The sequence below is a fragment of the Salmo trutta genome, chromosome 2 (genome assembly GCF_901001165.1).
Source record: "Salmo trutta chromosome 2, fSalTru1.1, whole genome shotgun sequence".
NCBI classification, from domain to species: domain Eukaryota; kingdom Metazoa; phylum Chordata; class Actinopteri; order Salmoniformes; family Salmonidae; genus Salmo; species Salmo trutta.
This window is the reverse complement of record NC_042958.1, coordinates 40,992,813-41,017,960: the sequence shown is the minus strand read 5'-3', so window position 1 is coordinate 41,017,960 and position 25,148 is coordinate 40,992,813. Positions and strand designations below refer to the sequence as shown.

Here is a 25,148-nt window from a genome sequence, read left to right as displayed (position 1 = left end):
TACTTCACAGGGAACTACAGAACAGGGAACTACAGATCAATACATCACAGGGAACTACAGCACATCAATACATCACAGGGAACTACATCACAGGGAACTACAGCACATCAATACATCACAGGAAACTACAGCACACCAATACATCACAGGGAACTACAGCACATCAATACATCACAGGGAACTACATCATATCAATACATCACAGGGAACTACAGCACATCAATACATCACAGGAAACTACAACACATCAATACATCACAGGGAACTACATCATATCAATACATCACAGGAAACTACAGCACATCAATACATCACAGGGAACCACATCACATCAATACATCACATCAATACATCACAGGGAACTACAGAACATCAATACATCACAGGGAACTACAGCACATCAATAGATCACAGGGAACTACAGAACATCAATAGATCACAGGGAACTACAGCACATCAATACATAACAGGAAACTACAGCACATCAATACATCACAGGAAACTACATCACAGGGAAGTACAGCACATCAATACATCACAGGGAACTACAGTACAGGGAACTACATCACAGGGAACTACGTCACATCAATACATCACAGGGTCCAATCAGAAGTGAGGGTTAAGATGTGGAACACCAATGAAAGTGATGATCAGTGTGTGGTACTCACATCATGGAAGCCTCCCAGTTGGTGCACCAGCCTGTAGAGCTTGAAGAGGTCCAGGTTTCTGTAGCCCAGCACGGGCTTCTTGTTGATGGGGGTTCCTACAGGAGGATAAACACAGCCTAACGGCTAGTCCCTGAAAGCCCAGTGTAGTCTATCTCAGAAGTATTCCACATACGCTTTGTTACTGTTTTATAAACTCAGCAAAAAAAGAAACGTCCTCTCACTGCCAACTGAGTTTATTTTCAGCAAACTTAACATGTGTAAATATTTTATGAACATAACAAGATTCAACAACTAACACATAAACTGAACAAGTTCCACAGACATGTGACTAACAGAAATGGAATAATGTGTTCCTGAACAAAGGAGGGGGTCAAAATCAAAAGTAACAGTCAGTATCTGCTGTGGCCACCAGCTGCATTAAGTACTGCGGTGCATCTCCTCATGGACTACACCAGATTTGCCAGTTCTTGCTGTGAGATGTTACCCCACTCTTCCACCAAGGCACCTGCAAGTTCCTGGACATTTCTGAGGGGAATGGCCCTAGCCCTCACCCACCAATCTAACAGGTCCCAGACGTGCTCAATGGGATTGAGGTCCGGGCTCTTCGCTGACCATGGCAGAACACTGACATTCCTGTCTTGCAGGAAATCACGCAAAGAACGAGTAGTATGGCTGATGGCATTGTCATGCTGGAGGGTCATGTCAGGATGAGCCTGCAGGAAGGGTACCAGGTGAGGGTGGACGATGTCTCCCCTTTAACGCACAGCGTTGAGATATCCTGCAATGACAACAAGCTCAGTCCGATGATGCTGTGACACACCGCCCCAGACCATGACGGACCCTCCACCTCCAAATCGATCCCGCTCCAGAGTACAGGCCTCGGTGTAATGCTCATTCCTTCGACGATAAACGCGAATCCGACCCATCACCCCTGGTGAGACAAACCACGTCTCGTCAGTGAAGAGCACTTTTTGCCAGTCCTGTCTGGTCCAGCGACGGTGGGTTTGTGCCCATAGGCGACGTTGTTGCCGGTGATGCCTGGTGAGGACCTGTCTTACAACAGGGCTACAAGCCCTCAGTCAAGCCTCTCTCAGCCTACTGCGGACAGTCTGAGCACTGATGGAGAGATTGTGTGTTCCTGCTGTAACTCGGGCAGTTGTTGTTGCCATCCTCTACCTGTCCCGCAGGTGTGATGTTCGAATGTACCGATCCTGTGCAGGTGTTGTTACACGTGGTCTGCCACTGCGAGGACTATCCACTGTCTGTCCTGTCTCCCTGTAGCGCTGTCTTAGGCGTCTCACAGTACGGACATCGCAGTTTATTGCCCTGGCCACATCTGCAGTCCTCATGCCTCCTAGCAGCATGCCTAAGGCACGTTCACGCAGATGAGCAGGGACCCTGGGCATCTTTCTTTTTGTGTTTTTCCAGAGTCAGTAGAAAGACCTCTTTAGTGTCCTAAGTTTTCATAACTGTGACCTTAATTGCCTACCGTCTGTAAGCTGTTAGTGTCTTAACGACCATTCCACAGGTGCATGTTCATTAATTGTTTATGGTTCAAGCATAGGAAACAGTGTTTAAACCCTTTACAATGAAGATCTGTGAAGTTATTTGGATTTTTACTAATTATCTTTGAAAGACAGGGTCCTGAAAAAGAGCCTTTTTTTTTTGCTGAGGTTACATGTTTAATTTTAGAGAGACAAATAATCATGTTTTTACTTTTAGAGAGACAAATAATCATGTTTTAATTTTAGATAGACAAATAATCATGTTTTAATTTTAGATAGACAAATAATCATGTTTTGTGGCAAAATGCTATATATCCCACAATTACATGTAGTAAAGTATCGACCGTTCCACAGATGCATGTTCATTAATTGTTTATGGTTTATTGAACAAGCATGGGAAACCGTGTTTAAAGTCTTTACAATGAAGATCTGTGAAGTTATTTGGATTTTTACGAATTATCTTTGAAAGACAGGGTCCTGAATAAGTGACGTTTCTTTTTTTGCTGAGTTTATATAAAGTACCAGTCAGACGTTTGGACACACCTACTCACAGGGTTTTTCTTCATTTTTACTATTTTCTACATTGTAGAATAATAGTGAAGACATCAAAACAATGAAATAACACAAATGGAATCATGTAGTAACCAAAAAAAGTGTTAAACAAATCAAAATATATTCAAAGTAGCCACCCTTTGCCTTGATGACAGCTTTGCACACTCTTGGCATTCTCTCAACCAGCTTCATCTGGAATGCTTTTCCATCAGTCTCTAGAGGGGTGGTAGAGCAGAGATCAGCCAGAATATTCCTTGTGTTTCTTGGCCCAGGCAAGTCTCTTCTTCTTATTGGTGTCCTTTAGTAGTGGTTTCTTTGCAGCAATTCGACCATGAAGGCCTGATTCACGCAGTCTCCTCTGAACAGTTGATGATGAGGTGTGTCTGTTACTTGAACTCTGTGAAGCATTTATTTGGGTTGCAATTTCTGAGGCTGGTAACTCTAATGAACGTATCCTCTGCAACAGAGGTAACTCTGGGTCTTCCATTCCTGTGGCGGTCCTCATGAGAGCCAGTTTCATCATAGCGCTTGATGGTTTTTGCCGACTGCAATTGAAGAAACTTTCAAAGTTCTTGACATTTTCCAGATTGACTGACCTTCATGTCTTAAAGTAATGATGGACTGTCGTTTCTCTTTGCTTATTTGAGCTGTTCTTGCCATAATATGGACTTGGTCTTTTACCAAATAGGGTTATGTTCTGTATACCACCCCTACCTTGTTACAACACAACTTATTCCTTCTTAATGCGTTTGAGCCAAGAAATTCCACAAATTAACGTTTAACAAGGCACACCTGTTAATTGAAATGCATTCCAGGTGACTACCTCATGAAGCTGGTTGAGAGAATGCCAAGAGTGTGCAAAGCTGTCATCAAGGCAAAGGATCGCTACTTTGAAGAATCTCAAATATAAAATATATTTGATTTGTTTAACACTTGTTTGGTTACTACATTAATTCATATGTGTTATTTCATAGTTTTGATGGGTAGATTAAACCAGCCTCCTCTGCTGACAGGTGCAGGGTGGGTAGATTAAACCAGCCTCCTCTGCTGTCAGGTGCAGGGTGGGTAGGTTAAACCAGCCTCCTCTGCTGTCAGGTGCAGGGTGGTTAGATTAAACCAGCCTCCTCTGCTGTCAAGTGCAGGGTGGGTAGATTAAACCAGCCTCCTCTGCTGTCAGGTGCAGGGTGGGTAGATTAAACCAGCCTCCTCTGCTGTCTGGTGCAGGGTGGGTAGATTAAACCAGCCTCCACTGCTGTCAGGTGCAGGGTGGGTAGATTAAACCAGCCTCCACTGCTGTCTGGTGCAGGGTGGGTAGATTAAACCAGCCTCCACTGCTGTCAGGTGCAGGGTGGGTTGATTAAACCAGCCTCCTCTGCTGTCAGGTGCAGGGTGGGTAGATTAAACCAGCCTCCTCTGCTGACAGGTGCAGGGTGGTTAGATTAAACCAGCCTCCTCTGCTGTCTGGTGCAGGGTGGGTAGATTACACCAGCCTCCTCTGCTGTCAGGTGCATGGTGGGTAGATTAAACCAGCCTCCACTGCTGGCTGGTGCAGGGTGGGTAGATTAAACCAGCCTCCACTGCTGTCTGGTGCAGGGTGGGTAGATTAAACCAGCCTCCTCTGCTGCCAGGTACAGGGTGGGTAGATTAAGTTGAAATGTGTTGAAATGTTGCATTCTATAAACCGCAAACCTCTGTCCTCCATGAACTTGTACAGCTGCTGGAGGAAGTTGTCTCTCTCCTCAGGGAACGGCTCCACTTCCTCCTGCACACAGGAACAGGAAATAACAATAAAGAGCTCAGCTTGGCTCCTCCCACTGAGAAAGGTGTGTCATTACCCTGGGCAATGTTTTACTCTATTTGACCGATTGTATAGTTCTTCCTATATCATTTATCTACAGTGGGGAACGAAGGGGTCCTAGAATTTAACCTTGGGGGAGGCCTTTTTCTTGTAAGCTGTCCAAACTGATTTTATGCCCTCCTGTGCCAATTTATGGCCTAAACTCAAAGGACACATCTCTCCAATGGCTTAAACTCACTAAGGGTGAGCGTGCGAGGCGTAATTTGATTATTTTAGAATGCATTGTTTAGAATTATAATGACCCAACCCAAGGCGGCCGGGCGGGTTGTCCACATTAACGCCTCGCTCAATTAGAAGGTCTCTATTTTACCGTTTTATCGCTGGTGCTGTAGTCACACAAAACAACAGACATGTCACTCTCTTCCTGCTCATTTGAATTGAAAAGAGGTAACGGTTGAGGATTTACCGTACACACTAAATTAGACCTACTCATCCACTTAAGAAAACAACATCGCTAATCAGCAAAGATGACTGGACATGTGGACGATCCTTCTAGCATACAGTCACTGCTCTGCCTGTCCTGTCCTTTCCACCCCCCCCCCCCCCCTTCTGGTGAGTTTCTCGCTTTACTCAGCAGCCAGCAGGATTAATATGACATGATTACCTCTTCCTCCTCTTCGCTGGCCTCTTCCTCCTGCTCTTCCTCCTCCTCATCTTCCTCACTGGTGGAACTCTCGTCTTTCACCTCAGTCCTCCAGGAGCCGGGCACCACCGCCTGATGCACAAACTCCACAGCCGCATCCAGCGCTGACACACACACACACACACACACACACACACACACACACACACACACACACACACACACACACACACACACACACACACACACACACACACACACACACACACACACACAGAGAGAGAGAATAATTGAAATGCATTCCAGGTGACTACCTCATGAAGCTGGTTGAGAGAATGCCAAGAGTGTGCAAAGCTGTCAAGGCAAAGTGTGGCTACTTTGAAAAATCTAAATATATATATACACTGCTCAAAAAAATAAAGGGAACACTAAAATAAGACATCCTAGATCTGAATGAATGAAATAATCTTATTAAATACTTTTTCCTTTACATAGTTGAATGTGCTGACAACAAAATCACACAAAAATAAAAAATGGAAATCCAATTTATCAACCCATGGCGGTCTGGATTTGGAGTCACACTCAAAATTAAAGTGTAAAACCACACTACAGGCTGATCCAACTTTGATGTAATGTCCTTAAAACAAGTCAAAATGAGGCTCAGTAGTGTGTGTGTGTCCTCCACGTGCCTGTATGACCTCCCTACAACGCCTGGGCATGCTCCTGATGAGGTGGCGGATGGTCTCCTGAGGGATCTCCTCCCAGACCTGGACTAAAGCATCCGCCAACTCCTGGACAGTCTGTGGTGCAACGTGGCGTTGGTGGATGGAGCGAGACATGATGTCCCAGATGTGCACAATTGGATTCAGGTCTGGGGAACGGGCGGGCCAGTCCATAGCATCAATGCCTTCCTCTTGCAGGAACTGCTGACACTCCAGCCACATGAGGTCTAGCATTGTCTTGCATTAGGAGGAACCCAGGGCCAACCGCGCCAGCATATGGTCTCACAAGGGGTCTGAGGATCTCATCTCGGTACCTAATGGCAGTCAGGCTACCTCTGGCGAGCACATGGAGGGCTGTGCGGCCCCCCAAAGAAATGCCACCCCACACCATGACTGACCCACCGCCAAACCGGTCATGCTGGAGGATGTTGCAGGCAGCAGAACGTTCTCCACGGCGTCTCCAGACTCTGTCACGTCTGTCACATGTGCTCAGGGTGAACCTGCTTTCATCTGTGAAGAGCACAGGGCGCCAGTGGCGAATTTGCCAATCTTGGTGTTCTCTGGCAAATGCCAAACGTCCTGCACGGTGTTGGGCTGTAAGCACAACCCCCACCTGTGGACGTCGGGCCCTCATACCACCCTCATGGAGTCTTTCTGACCGTTTGAGCAGACACATGCACATTTGTGGCCTGCTGGAGGTCATTTTGCAGGGCTTATGTTATAAATGCAAATCAATTTATAACATTTCTGACATGTGTTTTTCTGGATTTATTTGTTGTTATTCTGTCTCTCACTGTTCAAATAAACCTACCATTAAAATTATAGACTGATCATTTCTTTGTCAGTGGGCGAATGTACAAAATCAGCAGGGGATCAAATACTTTCCCCCCCTCACTGTATGTATGTATATATATATATATATATATATATATATATATATATAAATACATACACTGAACAATAATATAAACAGTACATGTAAAGTGTTGGTCCCATGTTTCATGAAATTTTCCATGTGCACAAAAAGCTTATTTCATACTGAGAGAGAGAGAGAGAGAGAGAGAGAGAGAGATGGCAGCAGGAACCTTTTCTAACAGAACTGGATTCTAAGGTGGCAGCAGGCACCTTTCCCCCAGCGGAGCACAGAACATGGATTTTGTATTTCTTCCTCCCAGCTCTCTCTGCCAGGTCTGAGAGAAGTGACACAAGATCATGCCCTGTATTCACAAAGGCTGAAATTACGCAGGCAGCCCAATTATTAGCAAAAGATCTGATCTCATTGGCCAAAAGAAAAATTAGTGGCAAAAGATCAGAATTGTATTGCCTGTGTAAATGTAGCCAAAGCATCTCAGTGCTGATCTCCAATCAGTTTGGTCTTTTAGATAATGAACTAGATGACATGGACAGGAAGTGGGAGATTTGAACAATCAACCTGGATTATCACTCTGACACATTGTGAATACCAACCCTAATATAATACAACATATACAACAATAATAGCCATTTAGCTGATGCTTTTATCCAAAGCGAGTTATAGTCATGCATGCATACATTTTACATATATGTGGCCCCAGCAGGAATCAAACCAACAACCCTTGGCATTGAATGCGTCATGCTCTACCGACTGAGCCTCAGGTGGTCCCAGGCGGTTTCTCTATGCTAGAAGACCTCCTTCCTCCCTCCTCTTCCCTCCTCCTCCCTCCTCTTCCCTCCTCCTCCACTTTCCTCCTCCTCCTCCTCCCTCCTTCCTCCTCCTCCCTGCTCCTTCCTCCTCCTCCTCCCTCCTCCTCTTCCATCCTCCTCCCCCCCTCTCCTTCTCCTCCCTCTTCTTCCCTTCTCCTCCTCCCTCCCTCCTCTCCTCCTCCTCCTCCCTATCCTCCTCCTCCTCCCTCCCTCCTCTCCTTCTCCTCCCTCCTCTTCCATCCTCCTCCTCCTCCTCTTCCATCCTCCTCCCTCCCTCCTCTCCTTCTCCTCCTCCCTCTCCTCCTCTTCCCTCCTCCTCCCTCCTCTCCTTCTCCTCCTCTTCCATCCTCCTCCTCTTCTATCCTCCTCCTTCCCTCCTCTCCTTCTCCTCCTCCCTCTCCTTCTCCTCCTCCCTCTCCTTCTCCTCCCTTCCTCCTTCTCCTTCCTCCCCCTCCTCGGTGCAGTGTGTTAACTCACCTGGCTTGAGCCCTGTGTCAGCTTTAGGAGGAGAGTCTGTGTCCATCACCGTTACGTCCTTCCTCAGCACTGTGTTGCTGAAACAAACAGACACACAAACCCCATCAGTATCCACACACAAACCCCCATCAGTATCCACACAAACCCCATCAGTATCCACACACAAACCCCCATCATTATCCACACAAACCCCCATCAGTATCCACACACAACCCCTATCAGTATCCACACAAACCCATATCAGTATCCACACACAACCCCCATCAGTATCCACACACAACCCCTATCAGTATCCACACAAACCCCCATCAGTATCCACACACAAACCCCCATCAGTATCCACACACAAACCCCCATCATTATCCACACACAACCCCCATCAGTATCCACACACAACCCCCATCAGTATCCACACACAACCCCCATCAGTATCCACACACAACCCCCATCAGTATCCACACAAACCCCCATCAGTATCCACACACAACCCCCATCAGTATCCACACACAACCCCCATCAGTATCCACACACAACCCCCATCAGTATCCACACACAACCCCCATCAGTATCCACACACAACCCCCATCAGTATACACACACAAACCCCATCAGTATCCACACACAAACCCCATTAGTATCCACACACAACCCCCATCAGTATCCACACACAACCCCCATCAGTATCCACACACAAACCCCATCAGTATCCACACACAAACCCCATCAGCATCCACACACAACCCCCATCAGTATCCACACACAACCCCCATCAGTATCCACACACAACCCCCATCAGTATCCACACAACCCCCATCAGTATCCACACACAACCCCCATCAGTATCCACACACAACCCCCATCAGTATCCACACAAACTAAAAGTGTGAAATGTAACCGTTCACCCAGAGGACTCCTCTCTGTTCTTAACCTGACGCTGCAGCACCAGTGACTCCTCTCTCTCTGTTCTTACCTGACGCTGCACCACCAGTGACTCCTCTCTCTCTGTTCTTAACCTGACGCTGCACCACCAGTGACTCCTCTCTCTCTGTTCTTAACCTGACGCTGCACCACCAGTGACTCCTCTCTCTCTGTTCTTAACCTGACGCTGCAGCACCAGTGACTCCTCTCTCTCTGTTCTTAACCTGACGCTGCAGCACCAGTGACTTCTCTCTCTCTGTTCTTAACCTGACGCTGCAGCACCAGTGACTCCTCTCTCTCTGTTCTTAACCTGACGCTGCACCACCAGTGACTCCTCTCTCTCTGTTCTTAACCTGACGCTGCACCACCAGTGACTCCTCTCTCTCTGTTCTTAACCTGACGCTGCACCACCAGTGACTCCTCTCTCTCTGTTCTTAACCTGACGCTGCACCACCAGTGACTCCTCTCTCTCTGTTCTTAACCTGACGCTGCAGCACCAGTGACTCCTCTCTCTCTCACTCTCTCTGTTCTTAACCTGACGCTGCAGCACCAGTGACTCCTCTCTCTCTGTTCTTAACCTGACACTGCACCACCAGTGACTCCTCTCTCTCTGTTCTTAACCTGACGCTGCAGCACCAGTGACTCCTCTCTCTCTCTGTTCTTAACCTGACGCTGCAGCACCAGTGACTCCTCTCTCTCTGTTCTTAACCTGACGCTGCAGCACCAGTGACTCCTCTCTCTCTGTTCTTAACCTGACGCTGCAGCACCAGTGACTCCTCTCTCTCTCTCTCTCTCTCTCTCTCTGTTCTTAACCTGACGCTGCAGCACCAGTGACTCCTCTCTCTCTGTTCTTAACCTGACGCTGCAGCACCAGTGACTCCTCTCTCTCTGTTCTTAACCTGACGCTGCAGCACCAGTGACTCCTCTCTCTCTCTCTCACTGTTCTTAACCTGACGCTGCAGCACCAGTGACTCCTCTCTCTCTGTTCTTAACCTGACACTGCAGCACCAGTGACTCCTCTCTCTCTGTTCTTAACCTGACGCTGCAGCACCAGTAACTCCTTCAGGACATAAGTGCAGATGACAACCAGTATCAAATCAAATCAGATGTTATTGGTTCATACACATGGTTAGCAGATGTTATTGGTCACATACACATGGTTAGCAGACGTTATTGGTAACATGGTTAGCAGATGTTATTGGTCCATACACGTGGTTAGCAGATGTTATTGGTCACATGGTTAGCAGATGTTATTGGTCACATACACATGGTTAGCAGATGTTATTGGTCACATGGTTAGCAGATGTTATTGGTCCATACACATGGTTAGCAGATGTTATTGGTCACATGGTTAGCAGATGTTATTGGTCACATACACATGGTTAGCAGATGTTATTGGTCACATGGTTAGCAGATGTTATTGGTCCATACACATGGTTAGCAGATGTTATTGGTCCATACACATGGTTAGCAGATGTTATTGGTCACATGGTTAGCAGATGTTATTGGTCCATACACATGGTTAGCAGATGTTATTGGTCCATACACCTGGTTAGCAGATGTTATTGGTCACATACACATGGTTAGAAGATGTTATTGGTCCATACACATGGTTAGCAGATGTTATTGGTCACATGGTTAGCAGATGTTATTGGTCCATACACATGGTTAGCAGATGTTATTGGTCCATACACATGGTTAGCAGATGTTATTGGTCCATACACCTGGTTAGCAGATGTTATTGGTCACATACACATGGTTAGCAGACGTTATTGGTCCATACACATGGTCAGCAGATCTTATTTGTCACATACACATGGTTAGCAGATGTTATTGGTCCATACACATGGTTAGCAGATGTTATTGGTCACATACACATGGTTAGCAGATGTTATTGGTCCATACACATGGTTAGCAGATGTTATTGGTCACATGGTTAGCAGATGTTATGGGTCACATACACATGGTTAGCAGATGTTATTGGTCACATGGTTAGCAAATGTTATTGGTAACATACACATGGTTAGCAGGTGTTAATGTGAGTGTAGTGAAATGCTTGTGCTTCTAGTTCTGACAGTGCAGTAATATCTAACAAGTAATCTAACAATTCCACAACAACTACCTAATACACACAAATCTAAAGAGGTGAATGAGAATATGTACATATAAATATAGGGATGAGCGATGGCTGAACGGCATAGGCAAGGTGGAGTAGATGGTATAAAATACAGTATATACATGTGATATGAGTAATGTAAGATATGTAAACATCATTAAAGTGCCATTATTTAGAGTGGCATTGTATAAAGTGACAAGTGATCCATTTATTAAAGTGGCCAGTGATTGGGTCTCAATGTAGGCAGCAGCCTCTCTGAGTTAGTGATTGCTGTTTAACAGTCTGATGGCCTTGAGGTAGAAGCTGTTTTTCAGTCTCTCGGTCCCAGCTTTGATGCACCTGTACTGACCTCGCCTTCTGGATGATAGCGGGGTGAACAGGCAGTGGCTCGGGTGGTTGTGGTCCTTGATGATCTTTTTGGCCTTCCTGTGACATCGGGTGCTGTAGGTGTCCTGGAGGGCAGGCAGTTTGGCCCAGGTGATGCGTTGTGCAGACCTCACTACCCTCTGGAGAGCCTTACGGTTGTGGGCGGTGCAGTTGCCATACCAGGTGGTGATACAGCTCGACAGGATGCTCTCAATTGTGCATCTGTAAAAGTTTGTCAGGGTTTTGGGTGACAAGCCAAATTTCTTCAGCCTCCTGAGGTTGAAGAGGTGCTGTTGCGCCTTCTTCACCACGCTGTCTGTGTGGGTGAACCATTTCAGTTTGTCCGTGATGTGTACGCTGAGGAACTTAAAACGTACTACCCTCTCCATTACTGTCCCGTTGATGTGGATAGGGGGGTGCTCCCTCTGCTGTTTCCTCAAGTCCACGATCATCTCCTTTGTTTTGTTGACGTTGAGTGTGAGGTTATTTTCCTGACACCACACTCCCAGAGCCCTCACCTTCTCCCTGTAGGCTGTACAGGAGGGGGCTGAGCACACACCCTTGTGGGGCCCCAGTGTTGAGGGTCAGCGAAGTGGAGATGTTGTTTCTTACCTTTACCACCTGGGGGCGGCCCTTCAGAAAGTCCAGGACCCAGTTGCACTGGGCGGGGTTGAGACCCAGGGCCTCCAGCTTGATGATGAGCTTGGAGGGTACTATGGTGTTGAATGCTGAGCTGTAGTCAATGAACAGCATTCGTACATAGGTATTCCTTTTGTCCAGATGGGATAGGGCAATGTGCAGTGTGATGGCGATGGCATCGTCTGTGGACCTGTTGGGGCGGTATGCAAACTGAAGTGGGTCTAGGGTGGCAGGTAAGGTGGAAGTGATATGATCCTTGACTAGTCTCTCAAAGCACTTCATGATGACAAAGTGAGTGCTAGACATTTAGTTCAGTTATCTTTGCCTTCTTGGGTACAGGAACAATAGTGGACATCTTGAAGCAAGTGGGGACAGTAGACTGGGATAGGGAGAGATTGAATATGTACACACCAGCCAGCTGGTCTGCATGTGCTCTGAGGACGCGGCTAGGGATGCCGTCTGGGCCAGCAGCCTTGCGAGGGTTAACACGTTTAAATGTTTTACTCACGTCAGCCCCGGAGAAGGAGGGGGGGCACAGTCCTTGTTAGCGAGCCGCAACATGGCTGGTTTTCCCTTTGTAGTCCGTGATTGTCTGTAGACCCTGCCACATACGTCTCGTGTCTGAGCCATCAAACTGCGACTCTACTTTGTCTCTATACTGACGTTTTGATTGTATGATTGCCTTGCGGAGGGAATAACTACACGGTTTATAGTCTGCCATATTCTCAGTCCTCTTTCCATGGTTAAATGCGGTGGTTCACACTTTCAGTTTTGCGCAAATGCCACCATCCATCCATGGTTTCTGGTTAGGGTAGGTTTTAAAAGTCACAGTGGGTACAACATCTCCAATGCACTACTTTATAAACGCACTCACCAAGTCAGCGTATAGGTCGATGTTGTTGTCTGAGGTTGACCGGAACATATTCTAGTCCGCTTGATCAAAACAATCTTCCGATTGGTCGGACCAGCGTTGAATGGTTCTCGTCACTGGTACATCCTGTTTGAGTTTCTGCCTATAAGACGGTAGGGGCAAGATGGCATTGTGGTCGGATTTGCCGACTGACATTACTCCTGAGGTGCTGACCTGTTGCACACTCGACAACCACTGTGATTATTATTATTTGACCCTGCTGGTCATTTATGAACATTTGAACATCTTGGCCAAGTTCTGTTATAATCGCCACCCGGCACAGTCAGAAGAGGACTGGCCACCCTCACAGCCTGGTTCCTCTCAATGTTTCTTCCTAGGTTCTGGCCTTTCTAAGGAGTTTTTCCTAGCCACCGTGCTTCTACACATGCATTGCTTGCTGTTTGGGGTTTTAGGCTGGGTTTCTGTATAGCACTTTGAGATATCAGCTGATGTAAGAAGGGCTTTATAAATAAATTTGATTCTCAAATTTGCTTTGTTAATATCCTCAGCTACAATAAATGCAGCCTCAGAATATATGGTTTCCAGTTTGCATAAGGTCCAGTGAAGTTCCTTTATGGCCGCCTTGATGTTTGCTTGAGGGGGAATGTACACAGCTGTGACTATAACTGATGAGAATTCCCTTGGTAGGTAGAATGGCCGGCATTTGATTGTGAGGAATTCTAGATCGGGTGAGCAGAAGGATTTGAGTTCCTGTATGTTGTTATGATTACACCATGAGTCGTTAATCATGAAGCATATACCCCCGCCCTTCCTCTTCCCAGAGAGGTGTTTATCTCTGTCAGCGCAATGCATGGAGAATACCGGTGGCTGAACCGATTCCGACAACATATCCCGAGAGAGCCATGTTTCCGTGAAACAGAGAATGTTACAATCTCTGATGTCTCTCTGGAAGGCAACCCTTGCTCAAATTCCGTCTACCTTGTTGTCAAGAGACTGGACATTGGCTAGTAGTATACTCGGGAGCGGTGGGAGATGTGCCCGTCTACGGAGCCTGACCAGGTGGCCGCTTCGTCTGCCCCCTGCCGTTGTTTTGGGTCGCCTACTGGGATCCGATCCATTGTCCTGGGTGGTGGTCCAAACAGAGGATCCGCTTCGGGAAAGTCATATTCCTGCTCGTAATGTTGGCAAGTTGACGTTGCTCTTATATCCAATAGTTCTTCCCGGCTGTATGTAACAACACTTAAGATTTCTTGGGGTAACAATGTAAGAAATAATACATATAAAAAAAAATACTGCATAGTTTCCTAAGAACTCGAAGCGAGGCGACCATCTCCGTCGACGCCATCTTGCTCAAAAAGGATATTAGCTGAAACAGATTGTTCTGTTAACTCCACTGATACAAATGACGTAGTTAATTGATAACTTTTTCATTTTCCTCGCATCTGTAATGTATTATAATAGCACAAACAATGGTTTGATGGTCAACTCAAGTGAACTAGTCCCACTTCTCAAACACAACCAATACAACTCTAAACGGGGCTGTGCAGCCGCTTGTAGTTATTCATACGAAAATATATTATCTTGTGTGAAGACAGTCATCAATAGACAGTCCTCCACAGACAGTCATCAATAGACAGTCACCCACAGACAGTCACCCACAGACAGTCATCCACAGACAGTCATCAATAGACAGTCATCCACAGACAGTCATCAATAGACAGTCATCCACAGACAGTCATAAATAGACAGTCATCCACAGCCAGTCATCCACAGACAGTCTTCCACAGACAGTCATCAATAGACAGTCATCCACAGACCGTCATCCACAGACAGTCATCCACAGACCGTTATCCACAGACAGTCATCCACAGACCGTCATCCACAGACCGTCATCCACAGACCGTCATCCACAGACAGTCATCCACAGACAGTCATCCACAGACAGTCATCCACAGACAGCTTGTATCTGGTGTAATATCGGTGTTCAGCAAAGATCAAGTTTGTGGATTGAGTCAGTATCTATTACACAGTAACCAAGCAACCCAAATCTGTCCCAGTTTCTATTACACAGAGTAACCTAGCAACCCAAATCTGTCCCAGTTTCTATTACACAGAGTAACCTAGCAACCCAAATCTGTCCCAGTTTCTATTACACAGAGTAACCTAGCAACCCAAATCTGTCCCAGTTTATATTACACAGAGTAACCTAGCAACCCAAATCTGTCCCAGTTTATATTACACTGAGGAACCTGGCAACCTAAATCTATCCCAGTTTCTATTACACTGAGGAACCTGGCAACCCAAATATGTCCCAGTTTCTGTTACACAGAGGAACCTGTTAACCTAAATCTGTCCCAGTTACTTTTACACAGAGGAACCTGGCAACCCAAATCTGTCCCAGTTACTTTTACACAGAGGAACCTGGCAACCCAAATCTGTCCCAGTTACTTTTGCACAGAAGAACCTGGCTTTTGCACAGAGGAACTTGGCAACCCAAATCTGTCCCAGTTTCTGTTACACAGAGGAACCTGGCAACCCAAATCTGTCACAGCAGCAGCAGCAGCTGATAAGAAACTAGAGGCCTCTATGGCCTCCCCTGATCGAGCTAACTGCTACAATTACAGAAGCTTCCACTTCCTCTCAGAATAATAATCTCTTCTCTCATCTTAACCTGCCTCTCATCAGCTCTACCGGTCACCTCCCAGCCAGCTGCCTGCTAGCTACACTGACCACAGCTGATAGAGGTCTCTTAACACCCTGTCATGTCACAGACCACAGCTGATAGGTCCAAAGCCACATTGTTCAGTTGTGTTGTTAGGAGACTAGATTGGAACAGAGCTATATATTTACCTAAATATCTAAATATACGGCTTTGGATTGGAAATATCCACTAGAGTAGCGAGATGGAGTCCTGGGACGTGTTCTGTGGGCATGAAATGGAAACCATTTTGAAATAGAAAAATTGCTGGTCGCATATATAGTTCATATAACAGAACGAAACCTATGACCAGAAAGAGTCTAATCCACAGTGGGCAGGAATGAGGTTTGACCTGTGTTGTGGTTGTTAGACACATTGCGTGTTTCTCTTCCCACACAAGGTAAGCTTAAACATTATCCTGCAGTTGAATCCCTCCCCAAAGGAGGCTGTCCTTACCGTCTGCATTCCAGTTGAAAACAGTTTGCGCATACACTACCGTTCAAAAGTTTGGGGTCACTTAGAAATGTCCCTGTTTTTTAAAGAAAATCATATTTTTTTTGTCCATTAAAATAACATCAAATTGATCAGAAATAGAGTGTAGACATTGTTAATGTTGTAAATGACTAATGTAATGGAATATCTACATAGGCGTACAGAGGCCCATTATCAACAACCATCACTCGTGTGTTCCAATGGCGCGTTGTGTTAGCTAATCCAAGTTTATCATTTTTAAAAGGCTAATTGATCATTAGAAAACCCTTTTGCAATTATGTTAGCACAGCTAAACACTGTTGTACTGATTAAAGATGCAATAAAACTGGCCTTCTTTAGACTAGTTGAGTTTCTGGAACATCTGAACGATGTGTACTACTCCCTTCACAAAACAGCGCAAACTGGCTCTAACCAGAATAGAAAGAGGAGTGGGAGGCCCCGGTGCACAACTGAGCAAGAGAACAAGTACATTAGAGTGTCTAGTTTGAGAAACAGACACCTCACAAGTCTTCAACTGGCAGCTTCATTAAATAGTACCTGTAAAACACCAGTCTCAACGTCAACAGTGAAGAGGCGACTCGGGGATGCTGGCCTTCTAAGCAGAATTGCAAAGAAAAAGCCATATCTCAGACTGGCCAATAAAAAGAAAAGATTAAGACGGGCAAAAGAACACAGACACTGGACAGAAAAAGATTGGGAAAAAGTGTTATGGACAGACAAATCTAAGATTGAGGTGTTCGGATCACAAAGAAGAACATTCGTGAGACGCAGAAAAAAATGAAAAGATAATGGAGGAGTGAACCATCTGTCAAGCATGGTGGAGGCAATGTGATGGTCTGGGGGTGCTTTGGAGGTGGTAAAGTGGGAGATTTGTACAAGGTAAAGTGGATCTTGAAGAAGGAAGGCTATCACTCCATTTTGCAACGCCATGCCATACCCTGTGGACGGTACTTAATTGGAGACAATTTCCTCCTACAACAGGACCATGACCCAAAGCACAGCTCCAGAACTATTTAAGGAAGAAGCAGTCAGCTGTTATTCTGTCTTAAATGGAACGGCCAGCACAGTCACCTGATCTCAACCCTATTGAGCTGTTGTGGGAGCAGTTTGACCGTATGCTACGTAAGAAGTGCCCATCAAGCCAATCCAACTTGTGGGAGGTGCTTCAGGAAGCATGGGGTGAAATCTGTTCAGATTATCTCAACAAATTGACAACTAGAATACCGAAGGTCTGCAAGGCTGTAATTTCTGCAAATGGAGGATTCTTTGACGAAAGCAAAGTTTGAAGGACACAATTATTATTTCAATTAAAAATCATTATTTATAACCTTGTCAACTTCTTGACTATATTTCCTATTCATTTTGCAACTAATTTCATGTATGTTTTCATAGGAAACAAGGACATTACTTAGTGACCACAAACTTCTGAACAGTAGTGTTTATTATGACGTTTCGTTCCTCAGGCAGGTTTTCTTTCCGGCTGTTTGTGAACAAGTAATGTTTTTCTTGAGCCAAGTGGATGTTCGGTAGCCAGTCGATGCCCCTTTGTCGCTAATTGGTCAACAGTACTAAGGAGGGGATTCTTCCAATTAAATGTTTGTTGTCATTCAACGAGACTATTTTTAATGCACATTACTTCACTTGAGAAATGCTGCAACAAACATCTTAGTTAAATGTAAAATTGCGCGTCCAAGACCTCCTCTGCAAAAATGTCAAAATGAATTACAGATTTCTTGATTTACCTTAGATTAATTCTGACTATTTTGAAGAAGTGTTATGGCTATGTTGTTGCTTTGGTGGCTCAAGAGATACAAAGAGTAATATTGCAGTTTCTCATTTTTCAAGTTAAGGTCTTTAGGGAGAAAATCCTAACGAATCACACTACATTCTTTTGCTGCTCTGTCTTTCGCTACATACTTCAGTCTGAGACTGCCATCATTGAAGCGGTTTGTGGTGACAAAGAGCACGAGGGCTGTTGATAAAAAACAAAGTCGTCAGTGATTGGATCGTCATCTAACCAATCACAGTATCAAAGCCAATGATGAATTTTCAAACCGCCGCTTTAACCCACGTGAGTCCGGGCTCTGGCCGAACCCATCGGTTTCTGGACCAATCAGAGGGCCCTGAAAGTGTTCTCATTTGGTGAATGGCCAGGGAGGTACTCAGACTAGCCACCCAAGTCATAGACTGTTGTCTCTGCTACCGCACGGCAAGCAGTACCGGAGGGCCAAATCTAGGTCCAAGAGGCTTCTAAACAGCTTCTACCCCCAAAGTTATAGGACTCCTGAACAGATAATCAAATGGCTACCCAGACTATTTGCACCCCACCCCCCCCCACCCACTACTCTGCTGCTACTCTCTGTTATTATCTATGCATAGCCACTTTGACAACCCTACCTACATGTACATAATTATCTCAATTACCTCGACACCGGTGCCCCGGCACATTGACTCTGTACCGGTACCCACTGTAAATAGCGTCCACATTGACTCTGTACCGGTACCCCCTGTATATAGCGTCCACATTGACTCTGTACCGTAACACCCTGTATATCGCCTCCACATTGACTCTGTACCGAAACACCCGGTATATAGTCTCCACATTGACTCTGCACCGTAACACCCTGTATATAGCCTCCACATTGACTCTGTACCGTAACACCCTGTATATAGCCTCCACATTGACTCTGTACCGGTACCCCCTGTATATAGTCTCCACATTGACTCAGTACCTGTACCCCCTGTATATAGTCTCAACATTGACTCTGTACTGTAACACCCTGTATATAGCCTACACATTGACTCTGTACCTGTACCCCCTGTATATAGCCTCCACATTGACTCTGTACCGGTACACCCTGTATATAGCCTACACACTGACTCTGTACCGGTACCCCCTGTATATAGCCTCCACATTAACTCTGTACCGTAACACCCTGTATATAGCCTCCACAGTGACTCTGTACCGGTACCCCCTGTATATAGCCTCCACATTGACTCTGTACCTGTACCCCCTGTATATAGCCTCCACATTGACTCTGTACCGTAACACCCTGTATACAGCCTCCACATTGACTCTGTACCTGTACCCCCTGTATATAGCCTCCACATTGACTCTGTACCGTAACACCCTGTATATAGCCTCCACATTGACTCTGTACCTGTACACCCTGTATATAACCTCCACATTGACTCTGTACCGTAATACCCTGTATATAACCTCCACATTGACTCTGTACCGTAACACCCTGTATATGGCCTCCACATTGACTCTGTACCGGTACCCCCTGTATATAGCCTCCACATTGACTCTGTACCGTAATACCCTGTATATAACCTCCACATTGACTCTGTACCGTAACACCCTGTATACAGCCTACACATTGACTCTGTACCTGTACCCCCTGTATATAGCCTCCACATTGACTCTGTACCGTAACACCCTGTATACAGCCTCCACATTGACTCTGTACCTGTACCCCCTGTATATAGCCTCCACATTGACTCTGTACCGTAACACCCTGTATATAGCCTCCACATTGACTCTGTACCTGTACACCCTGTATATAACCTCCACATTGACTCTGTACCGTAATACCCTGTATATAACCTCCACATTGACTCTGTACCGTAATACCCTGTATATAACCTCCACATTGACTCTGTACCGTAACACCCTGTATATAGCCTCCACATTGACTCTGTACCGGTAACACCCTGTATATAGCCTCCACATTGACTCTGTACCGTAACACCCTGTATATAGCCTCCACATTGACTCTGTACCTGTACACCCTGTATATAACCTCCACATTGACTCTGTACCGTAATACCCTGTATATAACCTCCACATTGACTCTGTACCGTAACACCCTGTATATGGCCTCCACATTGACTCTGTACCGGTACCCCCTGTATATAGCCTCCACATTAACTCTGTACCGTAACACCCTGTATATAGCCTCCACATTGACTCTGTACCGTAACACCCTGTATATAGCCTCCACATTGACTCTGTACCTGTACACCCTGTATACAGCCTCCACATTGACTCTGTACCGGTTCCCCCTGTATATAGCCTCCACATTGACTCTGTACCTGTACCCCCTGTATATAGCCTCCACATTGACTCTGTACCGTAACACCCTGTATATAGCCTCCACATTGACTCTGTACCTGTACACCCTGTATACAGCCTCCACATTGACTCTGTACCGGTACCCCTTGTATATAGCCTCCACATTGACTCTGTACCTGTACCCCCTGTTTATATAGCCTCCACATTGACTCTGTACCGTAACACACTGTATACAGCCTACATTATGACTCTGTACCTGTACCCCCTGTATATAGCCTCCACATTGACTCTGTACCGTAACACCCTGTATACAGCCTCCACATTGACTCTGTACCTGTACCCCCTGTATATAGCCTCCACATTGACTCTGTACCGTAACACCCTGTATATAGCCTCCACATTGACTCTGTACCTGTACACCCTGTATATAACCTCCACATTGACTCTGTACCGTAATACCCTGTATATAACCTCCACATTGACTCTGTACCGTAATACCCTGTATATAACCTCCACATTGACTCTGTACCGTAACACCCTGTATATAGCCTCCACATTGACTCTGTACCGGTAACACCCTGTATATAGCCTCCACATTGACTCTGTACCGTAATACCCTGTATATAACCCCCACATTGACTCTGTACTGTAACACCCTGTATATAGCCTCTGCATTGACTCTGTACTGTAAAACCCTGTATATAGCCTCCACATTGACTCTGTACCGGTAACACCCTGTATATAGCCTCCACATTGACTCTGTACCGTAACACCCTGTATATAGCCTCCACATTGACTCTGTACCGTAATACCCTGTATATAGCCTCCACATTGACTCTGTACCGTAACACCCTGTGTATAGCCTCCACATTGACTATGTACCGGTAACACCCTGTATATAGCCTCCACATTGACTCTGTACCGTAACACCCTGTACATAGCATCCACATTGACTATGTACCGTAATCCCCTGTATATAGCCTCCACATTGACTCTGTACCGTAACACCCTGTGTATAGCCTCCACATTGACTATGTACCGGTAATACCCTGTATATAACCTCCACATTGACTCTGTACCGTAATACCCTGTATATAACCTCCACATTGACTCTGTACCATAATACCCTGTATATAACCTCCACATTGACTCTGTACCGTAATACCCTGTATATAACCTCCACATTGACTCTGTACCGTAATACCCTGTATATAACCTCCACATTGACTCTGTACCGTAACACCCTGTATATAGCCTCCACATTGACTCTGTACCGTAATACCCTGTATATAACCCCCACATTGACTCTGTACTGTAACACCCTGTATATAGCCTCTGCATTGACTCTGTACTGTAATACCCTGCATATAGCCTCCACATTGACTCTGTAACGGTAACACCCTGTATATAGCCTCTGCATTGACTCTGTACTGTAATACCCTGCATATAGCCTCCACATTGACTCTGTAACGGTAACACCCTGTATATAGCCTCCACATTGACTCTGTACCGTAACACCCTGTATATAGCATCCACATTGACTATGTACCGTAATCCCCTGTATATAGCCTCCACATTGACTCTGTACCGTAACACCCTGTGTATAGCCTCCACATTGACTATGTACCGTAACACCCTGTGTATAGCCTCCACATTGACTCTGTACCGTAACACCCTGTACATAGCCTCCACATTGACTCTGTACCGTAATACCCTGTATATAGCCTCCACATTGACTCTGTACCGTAACACCCTGTATATAGCCTCCACATTGACTATGTACCGGTAACACCCTGTATATAGCCTCCACATTGACTCTGTACCGGTAACACCCTGTATATAGCCTCCACATTGACTCTGTATCGGTAACACCCTGTATATAGCCTCCACATTGACTCTGTATCGGTAACACCCTGTATATAGTCCCACTATTGTTATTTACTGCTGCTCTTTAATTATTTGTTATTCTTATCGCTTACCTTTTTTTAAACTTTATTTTTTGGTTATTTTCTTAAAACTGCATTGTTGGTTAAGGGCTTGTAAGTAAGCATTTGACTGTAAGGTCTACACCTGTTGTATTCGGCGCATGTGACAAATAAAATTTGATTTGATTTGATTCAGACTCATTGGGGAGAAGAAGTGGGCGTGGCGTAACGTTAGGTCACAGCAAGAAGTCTGGGAAGCCAGAAAATAGGAAGTATGCGAAAGCAGACATTTACTTCACCGAGCCGAGTTCTGCTAGCAGCAAACCAAACCTATGTATGCAGACACCTTAACCAGACCTCTCCTCTCTCTGCCTGCGTGGCTGCTAAGTGGGGTCTGTTCAGAGACCTCCCCTCTCTCTCCCTGCGTGGCTGCTAAGTGGGGTCTGTTCAGAGACCTCTCCCTGCGTGGCTGCTAAGTGGGGTCTGTTCAGGGACCTCCCCTCTCTCTGCCTGCGTGGCTGCTAAGTGGGGTCTGTTCAGAGACCTCTCCTCTCTCTGCCTGCGTGGCTGCTAAGTGGGGTCTGTTCAGAGACCTCCCCTCTCTCTGCCTGCATGGCTGCTAAGTGGGGTCTGTTCAGAGACCTCCCCTCTCTCTGCCTGCATGGCTACTAAGACTTGTCTGTTCAGAGACCTCCCCTCTCTCTGCCTGCGTGGCTGCTAAGTGAGGTCTGTTCAGAGACCTCCCCTCTCTCTGCCTGCGTGGCTGCTAAGTGGGGTCTGTTCAGAGACCTCCCCTCTCTCTGCCTGCGTGGCTGCTAAGTGAGGTCTGTTCAGAGACCTCCCCTCTCTCTGCCTGCATGGCTGCTAAGTGAGGTCTGTTCAGAGACCTCCCCTCTCTCTGCCTGCGTGGCTGCTAAGTGAGGTCTGTTCAGAGACCTCCCCTCTCTCTGCCTGCATGGCTGCTAAGTGAGGTCTGTTCAGAGACCTCCCCTCTCTCTGCCTGCGTGGCTGCTAAGTGAGGTCTGTTCAGAGACCTCCCCTCTCTCTGCCTGCGTGGCTGCTAAGTGGGGTCTGTTCAGAGACCTCCCCTCTCTCTGCCTGCGTAGCTGCTAAGTGAGGTCTGTTCAGAGACCTCCCCTCTCTCTGCCTGCATGGCTGCTAAGTGAGGTCTGTTCAGAGACCTCCCCTCTCTCTGCCTGCATGGCTGCTAAGTGAGGTCTGTTCAGAGACCTCCCCTCTCTCTGCCTGCATGGCTGCTAAGTGAGGTCTGTTCAGAGACCTCTCCCTGCGTGGTTGCTAAGTGGGGTACTTCCAACAACTCTACAGGTTCATGTTACACATCATCTCAATGCAAATAAATGTTTTTATAATGCTGCACTTTAGATTACTCACAATTTGCCATCCTTGAAGGAACGAACGAAGACGGTGTCTTTCTTTATGGTGGCCTCTTCATGGCAGTCTGGGGTGATGACCTGGAGAGGGAGAGATAGAGAGAGATGGATGAATGGAGAAAGGACAGGGGAAAGGGAGAGAGAGTAAGTCTATGGCTCTTCAGAAATACTGTAGCACTGAGCAAAGTGGACATGGTTGACAGAACTCTCCAATATGTCATTTCAAAAGTAAGACATGAGAGGCTAACAGTTTGCCAAGATGAACATTTATACGTGAGTAGAGACTCGCTGGTCTGCCTTCCAAACACGGACAACCCCCCTACACACACACAGGAGCAGACAGCAGTGGCAGTGGGAGTCCTAGATAACTGTGCGACAGGCAACACAGTCTAGACTCGAGGAGGTGGTGCTGTGGGATTAGCTAAGATACTCCTTGAAGAGGTAAGGTTTCAGATGTGTTCATTCCACTGCCCATCTCTGTTGATCTGCATCTCCCTCCCTCCCTCCCTCCCTCCCTCCCTCCCTCCCTCCCTCCATCCATCCATCTCTCTCTTTTCACCTCTCTTCCTCTTCCTCCACCTCTCCACCTCTCTTCCTCTCTCCACCTCTCTTCCTCTTCCTCCACCTCTCCACCTCTTCCTCCACCTGTCCACCTCTCTTCCTCTTCCTCCACCTCTCTTCCTCCACCTCTCTTCCTCTTCTTCTATTGTACTACAAGGCAGCCCTGTAGCTGTAGTATTGTACTACGAGGCAGCCCTGTAGCTGTAGTATTGTACTACGAGGCAGCCCTGTAGCTGTAGTATTGTACTACGAGTCAGCCATGTAGCTGTAGTATTGTACTACGAGGCAGCCCTGTAGCTGTAGCATTGTACTACGAGGCAGCCCTGTAGCTGTAGTATTGTACTACGAGGCAGCCCTGTAGCTGTAGTATTGTACTACGAGTCAGCCCCATAGCTGTAGCATTGTACTACGAGGCAGCCCTGTAGCATTGTACTACGAGGTAGCCCTGTAGCTGTAGTATTGTACTACGAGGCAGCCCTGTAGCTGTAGTATTGTACTACGAGTCAGCGCTGTAACTGTAGTATTGTACTACGAGTCAGCCCTGTAGCTGTAGTATTGTACTACGAGGCAGCCCTGTAGCTGTAGTATTGTACTATGAGGCAGCTCTGTAGCTGTAGTATTGTACTACGAGTCAGCCCTGTAGCTGTAGTATTGTACTACGAGGCAGCCCTGTAACTGTAGTATTGTAGCTGTAGTTTTGTACTACGAGGCAGCTCTGTAGCTGTAGTATTGTACTACGAGGCAGCCCTGTAGCTGTAGCATTGTACTACGAGGCAGCCCTGTAGCTGTAGTATTGTACTACGAGGCAGCCCTGTAGCTGTAGTATTGTACTACGAGTCAGCCCCATAGCTGTAGCATTGTACTACGAGGCATCCCTGTAGCATTGTACTACGAGGCATCCCTGTAGCATTGTACTACGAGGCAGCCCTGTAGCTGTAGTATTGTACTACGAGGCAGCCCTGTAGCTGTAGTATTGTACTACGAGTTAGCGCTGTAACTGTAGTATTGTACTACGAGTCAGCCCTGTAGCTGTAGTATTGTACTA

The 25,148-nt window shown here is 46.3% G+C and overlaps 1 protein-coding gene and 1 long non-coding RNA gene across 5 annotated transcripts in view; both read right to left on the bottom strand.

The window, feature by feature from the left end:
* Positions 1-25,148, bottom strand: part of arid4b (AT-rich interaction domain 4B) — a 169,600-nt gene that overhangs the window by 48,883 nt on the left and 95,569 nt on the right. For all 4 annotated transcript variants that reach the window (XM_029701926.1, XM_029701929.1, XM_029701916.1 and 1 more), the window contains exons 9-13: positions 23,544-23,623; positions 8,049-8,125; positions 5,188-5,330; positions 4,415-4,487; positions 669-763 (exon numbers count right to left, since the gene is read on the bottom strand). In XM_029701926.1, the coding sequence (XP_029557786.1) occupies positions 669-763; positions 4,415-4,487; positions 5,188-5,330; positions 8,049-8,125; positions 23,544-23,623 (468 nt within the window). The remainder of the gene's footprint in view (positions 1-668; positions 764-4,414; positions 4,488-5,187; positions 5,331-8,048; positions 8,126-23,543; positions 23,624-25,148) is intronic.
* Positions 9,136-9,575, bottom strand: LOC115155389 (uncharacterized). Its single transcript, XR_003868047.1, has 2 exons — positions 9,502-9,575; positions 9,136-9,233 (listed from the first exon to the last, which is right to left on the bottom strand). It is a non-coding gene; the product is annotated as an uncharacterized LOC115155389 (long non-coding RNA).